The sequence below is a fragment of the Monodon monoceros genome, unplaced genomic scaffold (genome assembly GCF_005190385.1).
Source record: "Monodon monoceros isolate NGI ecotype Baffin Bay Population unplaced genomic scaffold, NGI_Narwhal_1 Super_Scaffold_2, whole genome shotgun sequence".
NCBI classification, from domain to species: Eukaryota; Metazoa; Chordata; class Mammalia; order Artiodactyla; family Monodontidae; genus Monodon; species Monodon monoceros.
Window position 1 is genome coordinate 47,494,455 of NW_021703776.1, and position 17,356 is coordinate 47,511,810.

A 17,356-nucleotide genomic window follows, 5' to 3' on the forward strand; every position below is an offset into this window, starting at 1 on the left:
TAATATGAACAACTTTTCTTTTTGATTTATAAGCTAGCTTTTACCACCTTATGTCAGCAAAAACTACGGAAGACTGTTAGTAGTTTATAATGTAAATGGAGGATGGTAACCCATAAACTGCTACACACATATGAGAATTAATTTAGGTTACAAAACTGAAAATGAAGTTAAGTAGTATATATATTTAGAACACAAACATAAGAACTGTGTTTCCCTCTACAGTGCTTTGTATTAGAATGTATTCATCCATTTATAAAATTATTCAGGTATGCCAGACACCTTCTAGGTGCCGAGAAAATAACAAAGGTAAATAAAGTTCAGTGCTGGACTTCAAGGTGTTTTTAATCTCTAGAAAGAATAAATTGGATAAGCTCCAAAGAGATTCCTTTGAATTATGCAAAACATTCCTGTGCCTTGGATGTAGGATTGTGATCTAGAATTTAAACACCTTTCTGTATAGAATGAAATAACTTCTCACCAGGAGTTCACAGCTCTCCATAATTTGACTCATCTTCCCAGTTTTCCTCCCCCCACCAGGATCTAGCGTTACTGGCTTAATTCCATTTCTTGAAAGGGCCCTGCAGTATCCCACTTTTGTGTCTTGCACATTTCAACGCTGAAATTGCCCATCTCTGAGTTTCGGAATCTTGCTAGCACTTTAAAAGCCATATTGAATTCTACTTCTTATATAAACCTTTCCCAGGTCTTTCCAGCTTCCATTGCTCTTCACCATCTTTCCAGGTCTTGCCAGAGCAGTTTGTCTCTCTGGGGTCATACCTAGTTAGGGGAGTGTTGGTCTCCCAAACCAGATGGTGAGCTCGTGAAAGGCAGGGACTGGGTCTCCTTCATCTTCACATTCTCCACAGCACCAAGCATTCAGCGGATGCCATGGAATCCAGCTGGTGAAAAATCTCTAATTCTCATCCTTACTATTTTTCTGTGATTCACTTATTCTTGTTTTTTTGGAACGGGACCATTTTCACAGGTGAGTAAATTGCTCTTGGGTAGAGAATGGGTATTCTAAATGCCATGGGAATGCTTACCAGTGCTAGTACAAAACAAGTCAGGAAAGAACGAGTCTCCCTATTACCTAATTTAAACCTAACTTGCCGCTTCCTTCCTTCTGTTACCACAGCCTTTGAAGTTGTGTTTTTAGTAGTAAAGCTATGGATACATGAAGCTACAAGCCAAATATTTTAGTTCAGTTCCCCATTTTTGGCAGTCATCCACAGAACTGTAGGGGCAAGTTTTCACAGATAAAGAAACATTTTTGTGGGAGTTCCTATTTTTATGCTCAAAAATTCACTGTCAGTGATTTTGCCATCCAAGGGCTTTTAGTTAGTTGTGAGCCCCGGAGTGAGCAGCCTTGAGTTCTTAAGGTTAATTACTACATTTACAAATCCATCAGTGACTAAGAGAAAGAACTTGCCTGATAGGGTTTATCTGTTTAAAAATTGCAGCCAGTAGCCAAACAGGAAGATAGAAAATCAAAAGAGATTGTAGAGGTGACAAGGGTAATGGCAGTATTGTGTTGGTGGAGATGATGATATCAGAGGAAAAAAACGGTAAGTTGAAACTAATCAAACCAATTTGGTCATTTTAATGTACTCACATCATGTATCTTAAGTAACCAGTAAATCATGAAATCTGCCCCATTTCACTTAAAGAAATGATTTGCACTGAATTTTGTGATGTAATTGTTATTGCTTATTTAGGAGGTAGCATAATAGACTAGATTGTATGTGTGAATTATTAAATGTCGAGATCAGGTAAAGAGGAATAAATCATTTCCAGGAAAGATGGGGGAATAATACTCAAAGAAAGAGTATCCAATGCATTTTTATAAGTATCAATATGTATGAAAGTCACCTTACATATATCAATGGTATTATGTAGTCTGATATGCTCTGTCTGGCAAACAGTTAATACGGTGGAGATTGTTACCATTTAAAAAAAATGACTCTTTATACTTTGCTTTGAAAAAAGAAAAAATATACTGTAGCAATTATATAGCTGATCAGTTCTCATGATGTATTTTGTTGGTAATAATCTCCATAAAAATTACAAAAGGGATTTCATGGATGTCTTTATTATTTAATAATAATTTAAAATATTAAATATGCCTAATTCTGCTTACATAATATTTGAAAAGTCTATAAACACAGCAAGTTGAGAGTTATTCCATGCTTTGTCCTAAAACCACTCCCCTTTAAAACAAACTTCTTAACAATCTTGCATGTTGCTTCAGTTTTCTCAGAAATTTCTACATAGTGAAACCCTTCTTTACAGTGTAAGTGAATTTTCAAAAGCAGAGCTCATTATTTGTCTTTCTGTCTCTTATCTTCCCTCTGTTTTCAGTGTACACTATTTTCTCCAAGGTGCACTCTGATCGGAATGTCTACCCATCTGCAGGTGTCCTCTTTGTACATGTTTTGGAAAGAGAGTATTTTAAGGGGGAATTTCCACCTTACCCAAAACCTGGTATGTTCTGGCGGGAAAAAAAGTGGTTAATTTACTAAATTTTTCTTTTTGTTCAATGTGCATAATCTAGATGATATATGATCAAATATTACTGACATTGCTTGACATGGTCTGGATATGTGATAAATTGATTGTTATAGAATATTTCCCATTTTAAGATTAGAAATTTAATTACCGAAGGAAGTAACTCATTTTTGAAATTTAAAGAAAGTGTATTTCTGATTTCCTAGTCTTGAGTTTTGTGCTTCTGACAGATGATCTACCTATATTCTCAGAGAAATAATTATAGATGTACAATTACAATTTTACACATTAAGACTTAAGAATCTTACAGAGTACATTGATTTTTGGAAAACTATACATATGTTGTAGAAGAGATTGAAATATGATATTAAGAAAGAGTTCTCAAAAAAACTTTTACAGTATGAGATAATTTTATATAACTTCATAATCATATAATGGAGATTAATTTTTCTTCAGAGTAATACCAGTTACGAAGTCCTATTTAATTTACTATCGGTTTAAATTATGTTATGTTGGATTGTCACAAATGCCATCAAATTAACAAAGATAGAAAGAATAGCAAGAGAAAATACATTGTTATTATGACTCTTACTTAAGTAACAAATAAAAATGAATTTCTGAAAATTCCAGCATTAGAATTAATATAAATATTATTTTTGTGGATTATATGATGAATAGCATACCTGAAAACACTCGTAAAATATAGTTAAGCATGTTCTCACCAGCATTCAAGAAACAAGGCAGTCTTTTCATCAATTACTTAAAAAATGTGTTCTCGTGAGGGGCATTTTCTTTTTGCAGAACTATATAGCTAAACCTTGTGAGCAGCAGCTTCAACACTGGAGAAGAAAATGTAGTTAAGAGCATATTTCTGGAGTCAGCCAAGATTAAATTCTAGTTTCAGGGGCTTCCCTGGTGGCGCAGTGGTTGAGAGTCCGCCTGCCGATGCAGGGGACACGGGTTCGTGCCCCGGTCCGGGAAGATCCCACATGCCGCAGAGCGGCTGGGCCGGTGAGCCATGGCCGCTGAGCCTGCGCGTCCGGAGCCTGTGCTCCGCAACGGGAGAGGCCACAACAGTGAGAGGCCCGCGTACTGCAAGAAAAAAAAAAAAATTCTAGTTTCACCACTTAATATGACCATGAAGAATTAACATGGAAAATTACGTATTTCATCAATAAAATTAGGGCTAATAAGCGTACTACTTTCATTGGTATGTTTGAAAATCAGATGAAATAGTGCCTGTAGAGGCCAGGCACATGCTAATAAAATGACACCATTATTATTTATTATTAATAAATGTCATGTTATTGCAGTTCTTTTGGACTTGGATTTTTTCAACTCATCCTCCATTGTTTTTAAATTACATTATTTTTGTTTTGATGACACTTTTATAATTTTGAGATATCCCTTAAGATGAGTTTGATAGTGCTCAGAGTTTCATGAAAGGAAGGTTTCTCAGAAGAATGAATACATCAACATGATTAGGGGATTTTCCTGAAAGAAAGTTGTCTCATTGGTAGAACTTTTCCACTGCTATGTGACCTCCTCCCCCCAAAAAAGAAAAGGAAATGTACCCCCAAATTGTATGAATATGCTTTCTTTGTTGAATCAGATTTCTAGACTAACTAAACAACCAAAAGGATATTTTTCTTACATGAGGCCCTAATCTAAATTCCCAGATGGATTTTTTTTGGGTGTGTATTTAATTTGCTACAAATGTTAAGAAAAAAAATTTTAGACAGACATATTTTTATTGAAACAATCAAAGCAACATGTGAAAATAACTGTCTTATATCTTACTTCTGTGTTTCTTACCTAGGCGAGATTAGTAATGATCCCATAACATTTAACACAAATTTAATGGGTTACCCAGACCGGCCTGGATGGCTTCGGTATATCCAAAGGACACCATATAGTGATGGAGTCCTATATGGGTCTCCAACGGCTGAAAATGTGGGGAAACCAACAGTCATTGAGGTAATTTACTTCGAAAGAGCAAAATTATATTCTTGATTTTTTTGTAATTTGAATTTCAAATGTTGTGATTAAAATTACATGGCAGTGGTTTTCAGTATTTTATGCATGAAAACACACTAGATAACATTTGGAAGTGTACCATTCCTTTCTGTTCATCTACAGAGTTTCTTGTTTCAGCTTTTATGTAAAAAAGCGTCGTCTAAATTAGTGAAAAAAATTAAAAGGTATTTAAAAGAAATAAATTACTGTGAATTCTATTTAATAAAATGAACAAAAACTTAAAACACTTATTTTCTCCAAATTTTAATTTCAGATTTCATGTTCATTCAGTCATTAAGGAGACGTCTTTTGAGCCCCTACCATGTGCTGAACATTATGATAGGTGTCGGTGGTAGAAAGATGAATAGTAGCTGTGCTCTGCCGTGTCTTACAGTTCAGGGGTTGAAGCACTGAATGGAAACCCAAACTTAGCCAGCACTGACATAACTGTTATAATAAGAAGGGGCTGTTTGATGCAGAGTTATAAGAGGGTAAATAGAAATTCACTAAGTAGAAGGAAGGCTATTTTAGGCAGAAGATGCAGCACATCAAAATCTTGGAGGCATAAACATAACCACATAGTCTTAGAGAACTACAAGTGTGGCTAGAGGACAGGATGCACTCCAGAGGGCAAATGATGGGAACGGAGGTGTTGATGTTGGTAGGAGCAGATCTTTGAGGGCTCTGTAAGCCATGCGGATATGTTTGACCTTTACTTTGGGAGTGATGATGGTGCTATAATTAATCAGATTTTTACCAGTACCTAATATCATACTTGGAAGATATTAGAAATTGAAACAAAAACAATGATGACATCAAACCTTTAATGGGAATTAATTTTTTTTTCATGAATGGATGTAAAAGCTAAAGGTGTTTCACTCTTTACTATACCTAACAAAATCAGAATTATAATGGCCATTAACGGCAGGAGAGGCCTACTATAGTTTTATGCCTAGATGCCTCTAGGATCTTAAACTGGAATTTAACTCTTCAATTCCATAAAAGCTTACTGGTAGTGACCAGGGCACCAGCATAGGAACTGCTAGTGGAATTGCCAGGAGTTTGCATATGTCCTGCGTGGCATGTTTTCTACCACCAAAAATTTCTGTAGATTCTCAGGAGATTACATGCTTTGAGGTTTTCTCCAAAGTTTTAATCAGCCGTGGACTCTGGATATGAGCTTCCATGCTGGCTGAGAGAAGGTGTTTCTTCATTTGAACTGAAGTTTGTATTAACATGACATTTCAGTGATTTCTATCTATAAATCTGCTTTCTTAAGGCAACGTTGATATAAGATAGAAATATATGTAGATGTAAGAAAGAAAGTTATTTGGAGTTATTGTCAAAATAATTTTTAAAATATTCAGTAAAGTTACAAAAGAAATATATAAATGTAAGTCACCACCTTGCTAGATTAAAAAAGAAAAACACAATCACCTTGAAGATTCAGAGAAAGCATTTAATAAAATTCAACACCTATTCTTGATAAGAAAAAAATAACTCTTAGCAAACTAGGAATATAAGTGAACTTCCTTAACCTAATAGGTTATTTATCAAAAATAATAGCAAACATAATTCTTTAATGGGAAAACACTAGAGGAATGCCATTTAAATTCAGGAACAAAACAAGAATGACCCCCTGTATCACATCTATTACAGAATATATTAGAAGTCCTATCCAGTGCAGTAAAGAAAGAAAAAGGAATTTATAACTATTTGAAAGGAAGAAATGGAATAGTCAATGATATAAAGAGTCTATGGGCTATTAAAATCTTCAGAAAGCCTAGCAGTAAGCTATGGGATCAATATAAAAAATTTAGTTATATTTATTCATTAAGTACAAGTACTGAGAAAAATACATGTTTTTAAACGATACCATTTTTTTTAGTAGCAGCAATATTATAATGTACTTGGAATAAATCTAACAGAAGGTATGCAAGTTCTGTATGGGAAAAATTATAAAACTTTGTTGATATTAAAGAATGCGTATATAAATGAAAAGATAGTTCATTCAGGGATAGGAGGACTGCAAATCATGAAAGCATCACTTTCCCCCAATTGATCTATAGATTCAATGCAGTTCCAATAAGAAAATCTCAGTAGGTTATTTCACGGAACTTGGCAACTAATTCTAAAATTTATAAAGAAGATAATAAAGCAAAATCAAGACATGCTTAAAGAAGAATAAAAAGGGGAAAGATTTCTTTCCTTTCCAGATAGCAAGATTTATTGTAAATATGTAGTAATCAATCATAAGTTTGTATTGATACAGGGATAGACAAATTAACCAATGAATAAAATAGGGAGCCCAGAGACAGATCCATCTACATAAAGAACAATGATATATGTCTAAAGAGATGCTGCCAGAGATCACAGACTAGGGAAAAGGAGGTCAATTTATTGACTGGTGCTCAGCATATGGCAAACATAAAATTAGATTCTTCACAGGAAATACAAAACTCATGTCTAGGTAGATTAAGGATTTAGCAAAAGTTTAAACTATTATATAAAACTGTCGAGGAGTATCTTTCTGAGTTTGGGGGAGGGAAAGATATCTTAAATAACACCCAAATTTTTTTATTTAAGAGAAAAGATTGATAAATTTTACCATATTAAACTTGTGAACTTCTGTTCATCAAAAGAAAACATTAAAGAAAAGACAACCCACAAGCTCGAAGATGATATTTTAAATATATATAGCTGACTAATGAGATAAGTATGTAAAATATAAAAAAGGACTCCTACAATTTCAATAAGAAAAAGACATGAACAGACATTTCACCAAAGAGGAGACATCAATGCCATTTAAGTAAAGAAACTTACTCTCCTCAGTAAGGAGGAATATTCAGTTTAGAACCTCAGTGAGAATTTTATCCTCAGTAAAGGTCATTGCAGTGGATATGGGCTGGAAAACGGAATATTTCACATAGCTGAGTATCACTATACCCTATGATCTAGCAGTCCCACTTCCAGATATGCACTTAAACAATTGCAGGGAATTCCCTTACGGTCCAGTGGTTAAGACTTGGTGCTTTCACTGCTGTGGCCTGGGTTCAGTCTCTGGTCGGGGAACTAGGATCCTGCAAGCCACACAGCATGGCCAAAAAAAAAGAAAAAGAAAAAAAAAAGAAACACTTGCAAATGTCCACCCAAAGGCATGCACAGTCATATTCACTGAGCAATGTGTGTATAGGAAAACACTGGAAACCCACAAACCAGTTGAGATCCAGAAGTCCAGCAGCAAGAGAATAGATAAATTGTGGGGTATTCGCACAGTGAACATTTATAGCAGCAATGAACTTAAGCTTGCCTGGCAACATGAATGAATGTTTTTAACGTAATGTTGAAAAAAAACAAACAAACCTCAGAAGACTGCATACAGTTTACTATTTTTATAGGCGCTCAAAACCCAGAAAAATGGACAATATATTTTAAGCATACATGCATGGATAATAAAACTATATTTAAAATGGATGGGATGATAAAATCCAAAATGTTTACTCTGGTTGGAGAGAGGCAAGAGGCTAGGGTAGGAGAGAAACACGTGTTGAACCAGGATTCACAGTGGTGCATTATACCTTACTACCAACATACAATGTTATGAATATGTATCAAATAATATCTAAAAAGATGATGAGGGCTTCCCTGATGGCACAGTGGTTGAGAATCTGCCTGCCAGTGCAGGGGACACGGGTTCGAGCCCTGGTCCAGGAAGATCCCACATGCCACGGAGCAACTAAGCCTGTGCACCACAACTACTGAGCCCAAGCTCTAGAGTCCACGGCCACAACTACTGAAGCCCATGCACCTAGAGCCCGTGCTCCACAACAAGAGAAGCCACCGCAATGAGAAGCCCACGCACTGCAACGAAGAGTAGCCCCCGCTCGCCACAACTAGAGAAAGCCTAAGCGCAGCAACAAAGACCCAACGCAGCCAATTAATTAATTAATTAATTAAATTTTTAAAAAGATTATGAAAACTTAGCATGTCTTTCATTTAACACAGTATTGATTTATCTGTAAATAACTCATTTCTACATCCGTATATAATAACATTTTCAGTGTTTAAAAATATTCTATTAATATAGTCAAAAGATTTTGCATATCTTAAACTAATATTTAATCATATACATCCACTAATTAATTTATTCAGTAGCTACTTATTAAGCATCTAAAATAGATCAGCCACTATTTTAGAAATAGGGGATCAGAAAGTGCACAAACATGCATGCCTCTTTGCTATGAAGGGCTTCACATCATCATGATAAGTAGAATTCGACTGAGGATATTACAGTATTTAAATATCTCGTTAGAAGTCATAGAAGAATTGCATTCTGTTACAGCTGTTAAAATTAAGCATTAAATATAAATTCAGGTAATAAAATTCTTCCTCCGGATTCATGAAAGGTTCTTCACTCTCTTGTGTAGCCTCTGATTTAAAAACACTTATTTGAATTTATGAAATTTACAATAATGAAATTTGTGATAATTATGGGAAGGCTAGCCAGAAAAATATTGCCATTAATCTGAAAATGTTTAATCTTTTTTTCTAGCATTAGCTTTGAGATATTATAACAAATAGTATCTAGTATTTTTTTTCCACTGAGAATATTATTAAATTTTTTGCAGGGTAAACTTTTAAAATCATGAGGATTCCCAAATGTTTTTGCATTTCTTCATTTGCTTGTGAACAATAATGCCTCGTTAATTTTAATGACTACTCTTAATTTTAGTGTTCAGTGTGAACCTAATTGATCATGTGTCCCAATAGAGAGCAGCAAAGAAATCATTAAATCCAAAAGAAATTTGACAGATTGTGGAGAGATAAGTGCTTTTATCTTTGTGGAATAAGACACATTTCAGAATATGTACTTTGAAATATTGTTAAAGGTTTGGAATTTTTTATTCCAAACTTCTGATTTTCACTGTTCTCTCAAATAATATTTCTGATGAGTGTAATGTATTTTATTTAAAGCTCATATGTGATGCTATTAAAATCTTTGATACTTGTTTTTAAATATGCAAGATATTTCTTTTCAGTTTGCGTCAGTTTTGTCTTTCTTGTCTCAGTGTCAACTACAGCTGCAGTTACTGCCAGAAGGCTAGTGCTGGGATGCTAAGACTTTTACACAATCATTTGGGGTTTTTTTGAGGTACTGCAGGCCTGTCTGAGTGATTTAATATCTGTTATAAAGTTAATTATTCCTTGATTTTTGAAGCCATATCCTGTTGTTGGCCTTTGCTTTGTTTGTTGTTTGCAGTGGCTGTTTCTGAATTGACTTTGATGTAAGTTCATTGGCTCTGCAAACATTTACTAATATTTGACTCTGTGAAGGGATTGATTTGTGTTTTTGAGCATTTGCCATCAGCTTCTTAGACTGTGATCCTTACTGCTCTACTCCCATTGTGAGATATGATTTCCAAAGGGTTCGTGACATTTCTTGACTGGTTGGTGTGCAGTTTAGTACTGAATGCAAACAACACAGAGATGTGCTTGTTTTAAAGTGTACTTTCTGGTATGATCCTTAAGCTCCATTTAAAAGTACACCAATATATTGTTTTGGCTTTTTTGAAATTTTAGAACAGCTCTGGTAAGTAATTCGTAATGGTTAATCCATTTACTAATGATGTATCTGCATTGCTACTGGCACTTAACAGTCTTCTATAAAAGGGTTTTTCTGATTTTAACTTGTTTTAGCATGTTAAATATACCTAATTATCTATTTTCCCACAATATTGCTAAAAGCTCTGGATTCTTGTCCAGAGAAGGAATATTTTGTAAGTATATAAACAAATAATGAAAATGGAAAGAACGACAATTTGTTTTCATTTTGTCCTTAATGAATTTCGTTTTCCAAATAACATTTTACTTCTTTAATATGACTTTCTTTTTATAATAGATAACTGCCTACAATAGGCGTACCTTTGAGACTGCAAGGCATAATTTGATAATTAATATAATGTCAGCAGAAGGTAGGTATGGAAAAATATGTTGCTGATTGTTTCCTTATTTGCAAGAAGTATTTCATTATATTTTATATGTATGTAAGACATAGTTAAGGATTTTAAAGGACCACATACCTACTATAACTAATGAAATAGTAAAATGTAGAAAACTAAACAATATTTAATTCATTATAAAATATCACGATGTGTTTTGGTGCTGAAAACCTCAGGGTAGGGAACCAAATGTAGAGGCCACTTATTTTCTCCAGGCCTTGGTTAAATCATCTGTAAAGTGAGACTAAGAATACTATTTCTCTCATAAGTCTGAGGTAAGGATGCCATCATTTAAGTCTCAAAATGTGCTTGACATAGAGCTGATCATAGAATGCATGATTGGTATTATTTTACTTTCAAACCTATCATCGGTGGTAGTTTGGTTGTATGTGATGATAAAGAGTTGTTGATGGACAGAAATAAACCATAATTTGGGTCACAGTCTCCTTTCTAAATAGCTAATCATGCCTCTGTAATTGCTGGAGTCCAACAACAATTTATTGTTACACATGCTTGAATTGTAAGTGATGCCTAAGGATTTAGAAGGTTAGGGACACAGGAGAGATTCCAAGAATTACACTCTCAAATATTCTGATCCTGTTTTGGCATTCAATGGGAAAAATACATACCACTAAACACTTTGTGGTTAAAGTTTATAAATCATGGGATACTATACCAGATATCATTTATGAGGGTGACAGGAGAAGAACTGATACAGCATTTTTCCCCCCAAAACAGTAAAACAGTTGTGCATCCTGGGTAGGAAAATTCTTACTTCTATTTACTAGTATGATCGAAAACAAATAAGCAAACACAACACATTTTATCAGAGCCTACTAATTTGGAATTCATAATAATTCAGTAAAGGCTGAGTTAAAAATTACCTTTACAGTATATGAAAGAAAGCAATTTCGATAGAATTGATAATGCAGTACATAATTGGGGAGAAGATTGCTGGAAGTTTTTGAAACCCTTAGCATGAGTTTTTTTCCCAGGCATTTTAGCTGTAATAATTGCAGACAACAAATGTGCTAGTTTAAAATTTAAAATGACCTTCATACATGAAAAGAAAGTCCAAGTACCAGTTCCTTTGGCCTGGACAGAAGACTCTTTACCCACTTTTCTACTTCCCAAGGGCTTTTGGAAGGTATTCATGTTTGGATCAAGGAGATTTTTATTCTTGACTCCAATTGTAATTGGATACTTGTATCCAGTCCAAGCTGTCCTTGTAGAATTTGGAATACCTTTAATGAGCAGAATGGTTGCGAAGTTCCCTTTCTCCTTGGGAATCCATCAGTTTAGTTATATACTTCCATTGCAGTGGGCTTGGACCACTAACCTCACTGTTATGCTCTCAGAGGGACTCAAAACCCTTTGTCAGGTATGGGAGCCCCTACAAACTGAAAGATAGCCTGGTCTACAGTTTTGAATCTCCTCCTTCTCAAGTCTGGTCTCAGTCCTGTCAATACAGAGTACACAGGCATCTGTCAATACAGAGTACATGGGTCCACACACATGTACTCAATACATAGTACACATGTGGGGACCCATGTTCAAGCTGATACTAATGTAAGACTGTTAGATGACTGAAGGATTGAAAGTTGGCATTAGGGGCTACTTATTTAAATCAGGGTTGAGGGAGCACGAGTACGTGGGTTTTGAAAGCCTCCTTTTACATAAGGGTCAGTGGCCCAAACTCTGAAAATCAGTGCACCAAATGGCAGGCATTTTTCCTTGCTTGTCTCGATGGAATGCATGTGGACACTAGGACGTACATCTTTGAGCATGGCCTGTACACATGCCGTTTCTCCCGGATAAGGTTAGGAAAGAAGTAACAAGGGTTGAATATCCGGATAACCATGCTCGGTGCAACTCCCTGCCCAGCAGTCTCCTGCTCCGGGAAACCTAATGGGAAATTAGTCATGTAGAATCATACAGCATGGAGCTCAAGGAGAGTACATAGAGTGATTCTCTAAATTGGGTTTAGTGCCTCAGAGGCCTGCCACCAATCTGTTGGCTACTGTTCCCTTGGCCTCTGTGATATCCAAATATAGCAGGCACGGGATTTCCCCAAAGTTAGAAAGCTACTGTGACTCATCTCTGGGAGGCCTGGCAGCAGCACTTGGCCGGGTAGACGGCAGGCAGCTGCACAGCCTGGAGCCTCGGAGGGCGTGGCGGCCGCAAGTCTCAGAAAGGAGCCACGGAGGGTCACATGGATTAGGGAAAGCCAAGTAACAGTTCTCCAAGGAGTAGCACTGATAATAAGGAAAAAGTTTTGCACGCTTTTTTAGAAAAATTTCACTGAATGAAATTAATAGATGATAGACTTCTAGCATACCCAAAAACTATACTTGGTATTATTTATAAATATTATTTATTGCCAAGAAACTGTTCTTCATGACATTTTTCTGCATGACTGTTTCTCAGTATGGGGGAAAATGTAGCATGATTAAGCTCCTGTTTATCTGTATAAAACAGGAAACGTATCAGTATAAAACAGGAAACTTATCTACATAAAAGAGAATAAACATAGCATATTTTAGAAGATTGCAGATGGGCTATACATCAAACAAATCTAACAAAATCATAAGCAGAATAAATTACAGGGTAGGGGATGAGTAAAGAGCCTTCTGTGATTAGGGCTTTGAAAGACTTATTCTTTAGGGAGAGACACCACACTCCAGAAAACTCTCCTGAAAACTCGAAAGCCAGAATATCTCCTTGATTTCATCTCTGGCATCAAATGTCCTTTAATATTAAAGAGGCTTGATAATAAATGAAGTCATCAAGGTTTCAGTTATTTGTCATATAATTTTAGTTTTAGTTTATTAAATAAGAATGGAATAGTACATGAGATAAAAATAGTATAAGAAATAAGAACATATAGTACATGAGTTTTAATGAAATAAGTCAGAGGATATACATAATATAATTATTGTTGGGGACTTTAAATCCGTGTATAGTCCAGACGTATTTTTTTTCCTTTTAAGTAAAGTGCAGAATCCAAGTAATTGTGCATATTATTGTAAGAATTGCTAAAGTTTACCATTTTCTCAGTTCTTACTCTATATTGGGAGCTCCGTTGAGCACTTTATATATATACAGTCTCTTTTAGCTTAGATGAAAATCATATGAGGTAAATTCAAATGATCGAAAGATCAGCTTCTCTTTCTGAACCTATGGAGAAAAATACAAGTACCTGCTTACCTTCTGCTTGTGAGAGTTAAATACGGTAATTCACCTCTTTCCCTTAGCTTGGCCTGCCTCGTAGTAAGTATTAAAAAAAAAGTAGCCTTTATTCTTACAGAAATATTACTAAACAAAAAGAAAGCTATCCTTTGTCTTAACAGAACAACCAGAACACAGGAAATGATAGTTTGTAATTGAAGAGTAACATTTGAGAAGCTGAAATAAATTATATTTATTTAAAGTTTCTTATATTGAGAGTCTGAATGGGACATTGGGTGGGTTTAAAATATTCATTTTGGCATCTTTAGAGGGAAATTACTGATGAGACATTGGGGACGGAAAAAGCGAACTCAATCTCTAACAATGTGAGGTATGGAATTTCATGAGAAATTTAAAATATTATTTCTCTAGAATATTTAATTATGGAGTGATCCAAAAAATGAAATAGCTATGATTTCAAAGTTCTTGTTGAAAATACAGTCAATATTTATTTTAGTAAAATGTGATGTTTTAGCATGCTCTAAAAAGATCAGTAACACTGCAAATTAAAAATATGGCTTTCCATATCATATATAAGCAACGCACAAGCAAGTATAGATATTTTGCCATGTCTTCTCTATTTAGAAAGGATGGTGCTGTGTTCAGCCTCCTCCTTTGTTCAAATGGGAAATAGCACTACCTAGGATTGTAACGATTAAATTAAACAATGTATTTGAAGATCTGTCAGCTTGAAAACACTACAAGTACAAAATACTTTTCTAAGTTCTGGAAATGCTCCTTCTACCTGAGTACATTGACAGGACAAGGAGGCCGGCAGGTCGCTGGCAAGTTAGTGACAGATTTGAGATTTGACATTTTTTTCTTGTCCGTTTTATTTTTTTTCTCTAATTGTGAATTGCCCTGCTGTCCCTTAGATTTGAGTGCATTGTAGATAAAGTTCTGGGTCTAATGTACGTCGTGTTTTTAGATATATCCTCTGTTATATAGAAAGCCTTTAAAGTCAGTAATAATATCGTTCCCAGAAGCCAGGATTGTGACAGAAATCAACAAATCTCAAATGGTTCTTTGTTTCCCTTTCAAAAGACTACTTCATTAAAGATATGCATACCCTTCTTCACCAAAATTAGACTTCCCGTTACCGTATCAAGCAGAATTCTTCATTAAAAATATGAACGTAGAAGAAATGTTGGCCAGCGAGGTTCTCGGAGACTTTCTTGGGGCCGTGAAAAATGTGTGGCAGCCAGAGCGTCTGAACGCCATAAACATCACGTCAGCTCTAGACAGGGGCGGCAGGGTTCCGCTTCCCATCAATGACATGAAGGAGGGGTAAGCAGACTTACCTTAAGTATGGATTTTTAAATATGGTGATCTTATCCAACTTATTATAGATGGAAGATGGCCTATTGCATTTTTCTTTTTAATAAGAAATAGTTATTGTAAAGATATGAAAAAACTAGCAGTTTTCTGTATTGACAAAGAGATTTTATATCTGATGTTCCAGGTCCTGTGAAATCTAATCATAGATGAGGATCCACATCATAAATTACAGCACTAAGTCTTTTGTACCTTCCGTAGAGAAGCTGTTTATTTAGGGTCCTGAATTTCAAAGGAAGTTGATGCCCCGGTTATCAGCTGCAGAAGGATGTACAGACTGCTGTAACTTTATTCTAGGAAACTATTTCTTCGCCTTTAACATTCTTTCCACCATGTGGTGGTGATTGATGGCTGGGGTGGATTTGAAACCCATTCCTAAAGCCTGGCCTTGTCACTCACAAGCTGGGTGACACTGGGCAAACTGCTGCACTCCTCTGGGCTTCAACTTCCTCATCTGCTCCAATGGGGACTATACTCTCTCCCTCAGGGTTGTTGTAACGATTAAACGAGACAATGCATTTGAAAGGGACTTGTCTATTCTCAAGCCTTACAGATTCAGAGTATGACTTACATTCTTATAGAGGTTATGAAACACTCCTTATGCCTGGGTACATTGACAGATCGAATCTCAGTGTCACATGAAATTTTGCTGTTTAATTTCTGTTCCGTAAGTTGAGGCAGATCTGCCTTTTTAAAAACCAATCCTATAAATATGCGAGATATGGAATAAATCACATTTTATGTAGCATGTCCTTTTCCAACTCCTCCTTTATCCATATTCTTGGTAACATTTATACAGATGATATCTGGAATTAACTGGAATATCTGGGTTAATAAGAATCAAATTTAAGGGAAACTTTAAAGGAGAACTTTGTTGGAGATAAGGGAAAAGATCACAATAGATGAGGTATGAGCGAGTAGTCTGAAGGGGGATAAAGGATAAGCAATGAGCTGCAAAGTCCAAGTTACAAATTTCAGAATTCAATTGTACCTTGTATGGTACAATAATGGATTTTGAAGTCAGTCAAGCACACATAGAAGTGCTTGGAGGAAAATAGTTGCTTTATCGCTTGCCTATCATCTGCTGGTTGGCTTTCTCTATGAAAACATAATTCTGGAGCTTAAAATTTTACTTGAGAGGTACAACATGGATCTCTTTCCCAATGAGTAATGGAAGGAGGACCGTAGAAGGAGATGAACAGGGGTATCTCCCCTGAAGACATTCTCCAAATGTGGAATCTTTTCAACAGGTTTTTAAGGTAATGTGTTCCACAGTGATTGTTAAAACAATGACCAAAGATGTTGGAGGAAACAACATGAAAACCAGGTATTGGTAGAGTTTTCCATAGTTGTGCTTTCTTCTGGGCTTACCGCTTCTCTAACCAGTAGTGTAGACCCCACCCGTAGAGGCACTTTAAGAAACAACTAGGCTAAATTGAACTAACAGCTCTCTAAACTAAACTCTGACCTAAAACAGGGCTGCACAGCTATGTCTAGCCTGAGAATTGCCAGTAGAGCTTTATGAAGAATATACCTAGGTTCCTGGCCTCTGATTCCCCCTAGAGATTCCGGATCTTTGAGTCTAGGGCTGGGCCTGAGCATGTGACTCTAAATTAAGAACAGAATTTTTTGTCCTACAAGTACTTGTTGGAGAATTCAGTCATTAGCTGACTGACCCCCAACACCTGCTAGCGGGAGGCATGTGCTGTCAGTCCCGTGGCATTTATTTGGACCCTGTTGTCTCAGATCCTTTCCCAACTTGAAATGCTTTCCATGAGTTTTAATTTAATGTTAAGCCGCAACCTTTACAGAGTATTCATATAATAAGTCTTTTAAAATAGATTTTCTATAAATTATACCCAGTGCCAACTCTGTTACTCCAGTGTCCCTATATGTGCACCAATGAAATAAGATCCTACTGGAGTATAATTGCAAGAGAAAAATTTGTCCCTGGGAATGATTTTGCATATTTTCTTTGGTTGTTACATAATGTCAAGGTAACAAAAATAGGGTTTTTTTTTTTACGCTGTTGCCTTCAATTTAGAAATAAATCCAGTGCTTAACTCATCTCTTGTGCTTTTCTTTCTTTGTAATGGTGTATATTATGATTCTTGATTCACTTACAAAACTTTTTGCCTCTGTACTTTGTTTTGAAAATAACATGGACTATAAATCTCTTTAAAAATGAAATATTGAGGGCTTCCCTGGCGGCGCAGTGGTTGAGAGTCTGCCTGCCGATGCAGGGGACACGGGTTCGTGCCCCGGTCCGGGAA

At 35.7% G+C, this 17,356-nt stretch overlaps 1 protein-coding gene across 3 annotated transcripts in view; it reads left to right on the forward strand.

Annotated features, from left to right (window-relative positions):
- Positions 1-17,356, forward strand: part of SGCE (sarcoglycan epsilon) — a 69,519-nt gene that overhangs the window by 25,422 nt on the left and 26,741 nt on the right. For all 3 annotated transcript variants that reach the window (XM_029234156.1, XM_029234154.1, XM_029234155.1), the window contains 4 exons: positions 2,359-2,481; positions 4,325-4,482; positions 10,421-10,493; positions 14,837-15,035. In XM_029234156.1, coding sequence (XP_029089989.1) covers positions 4,366-4,482; positions 10,421-10,493; positions 14,837-15,035 — 389 coding nt within the window. In that variant the 5' untranslated portion in view covers positions 2,359-2,481; positions 4,325-4,365. The remainder of the gene's footprint in view (positions 1-2,358; positions 2,482-4,324; positions 4,483-10,420; positions 10,494-14,836; positions 15,036-17,356) is intronic.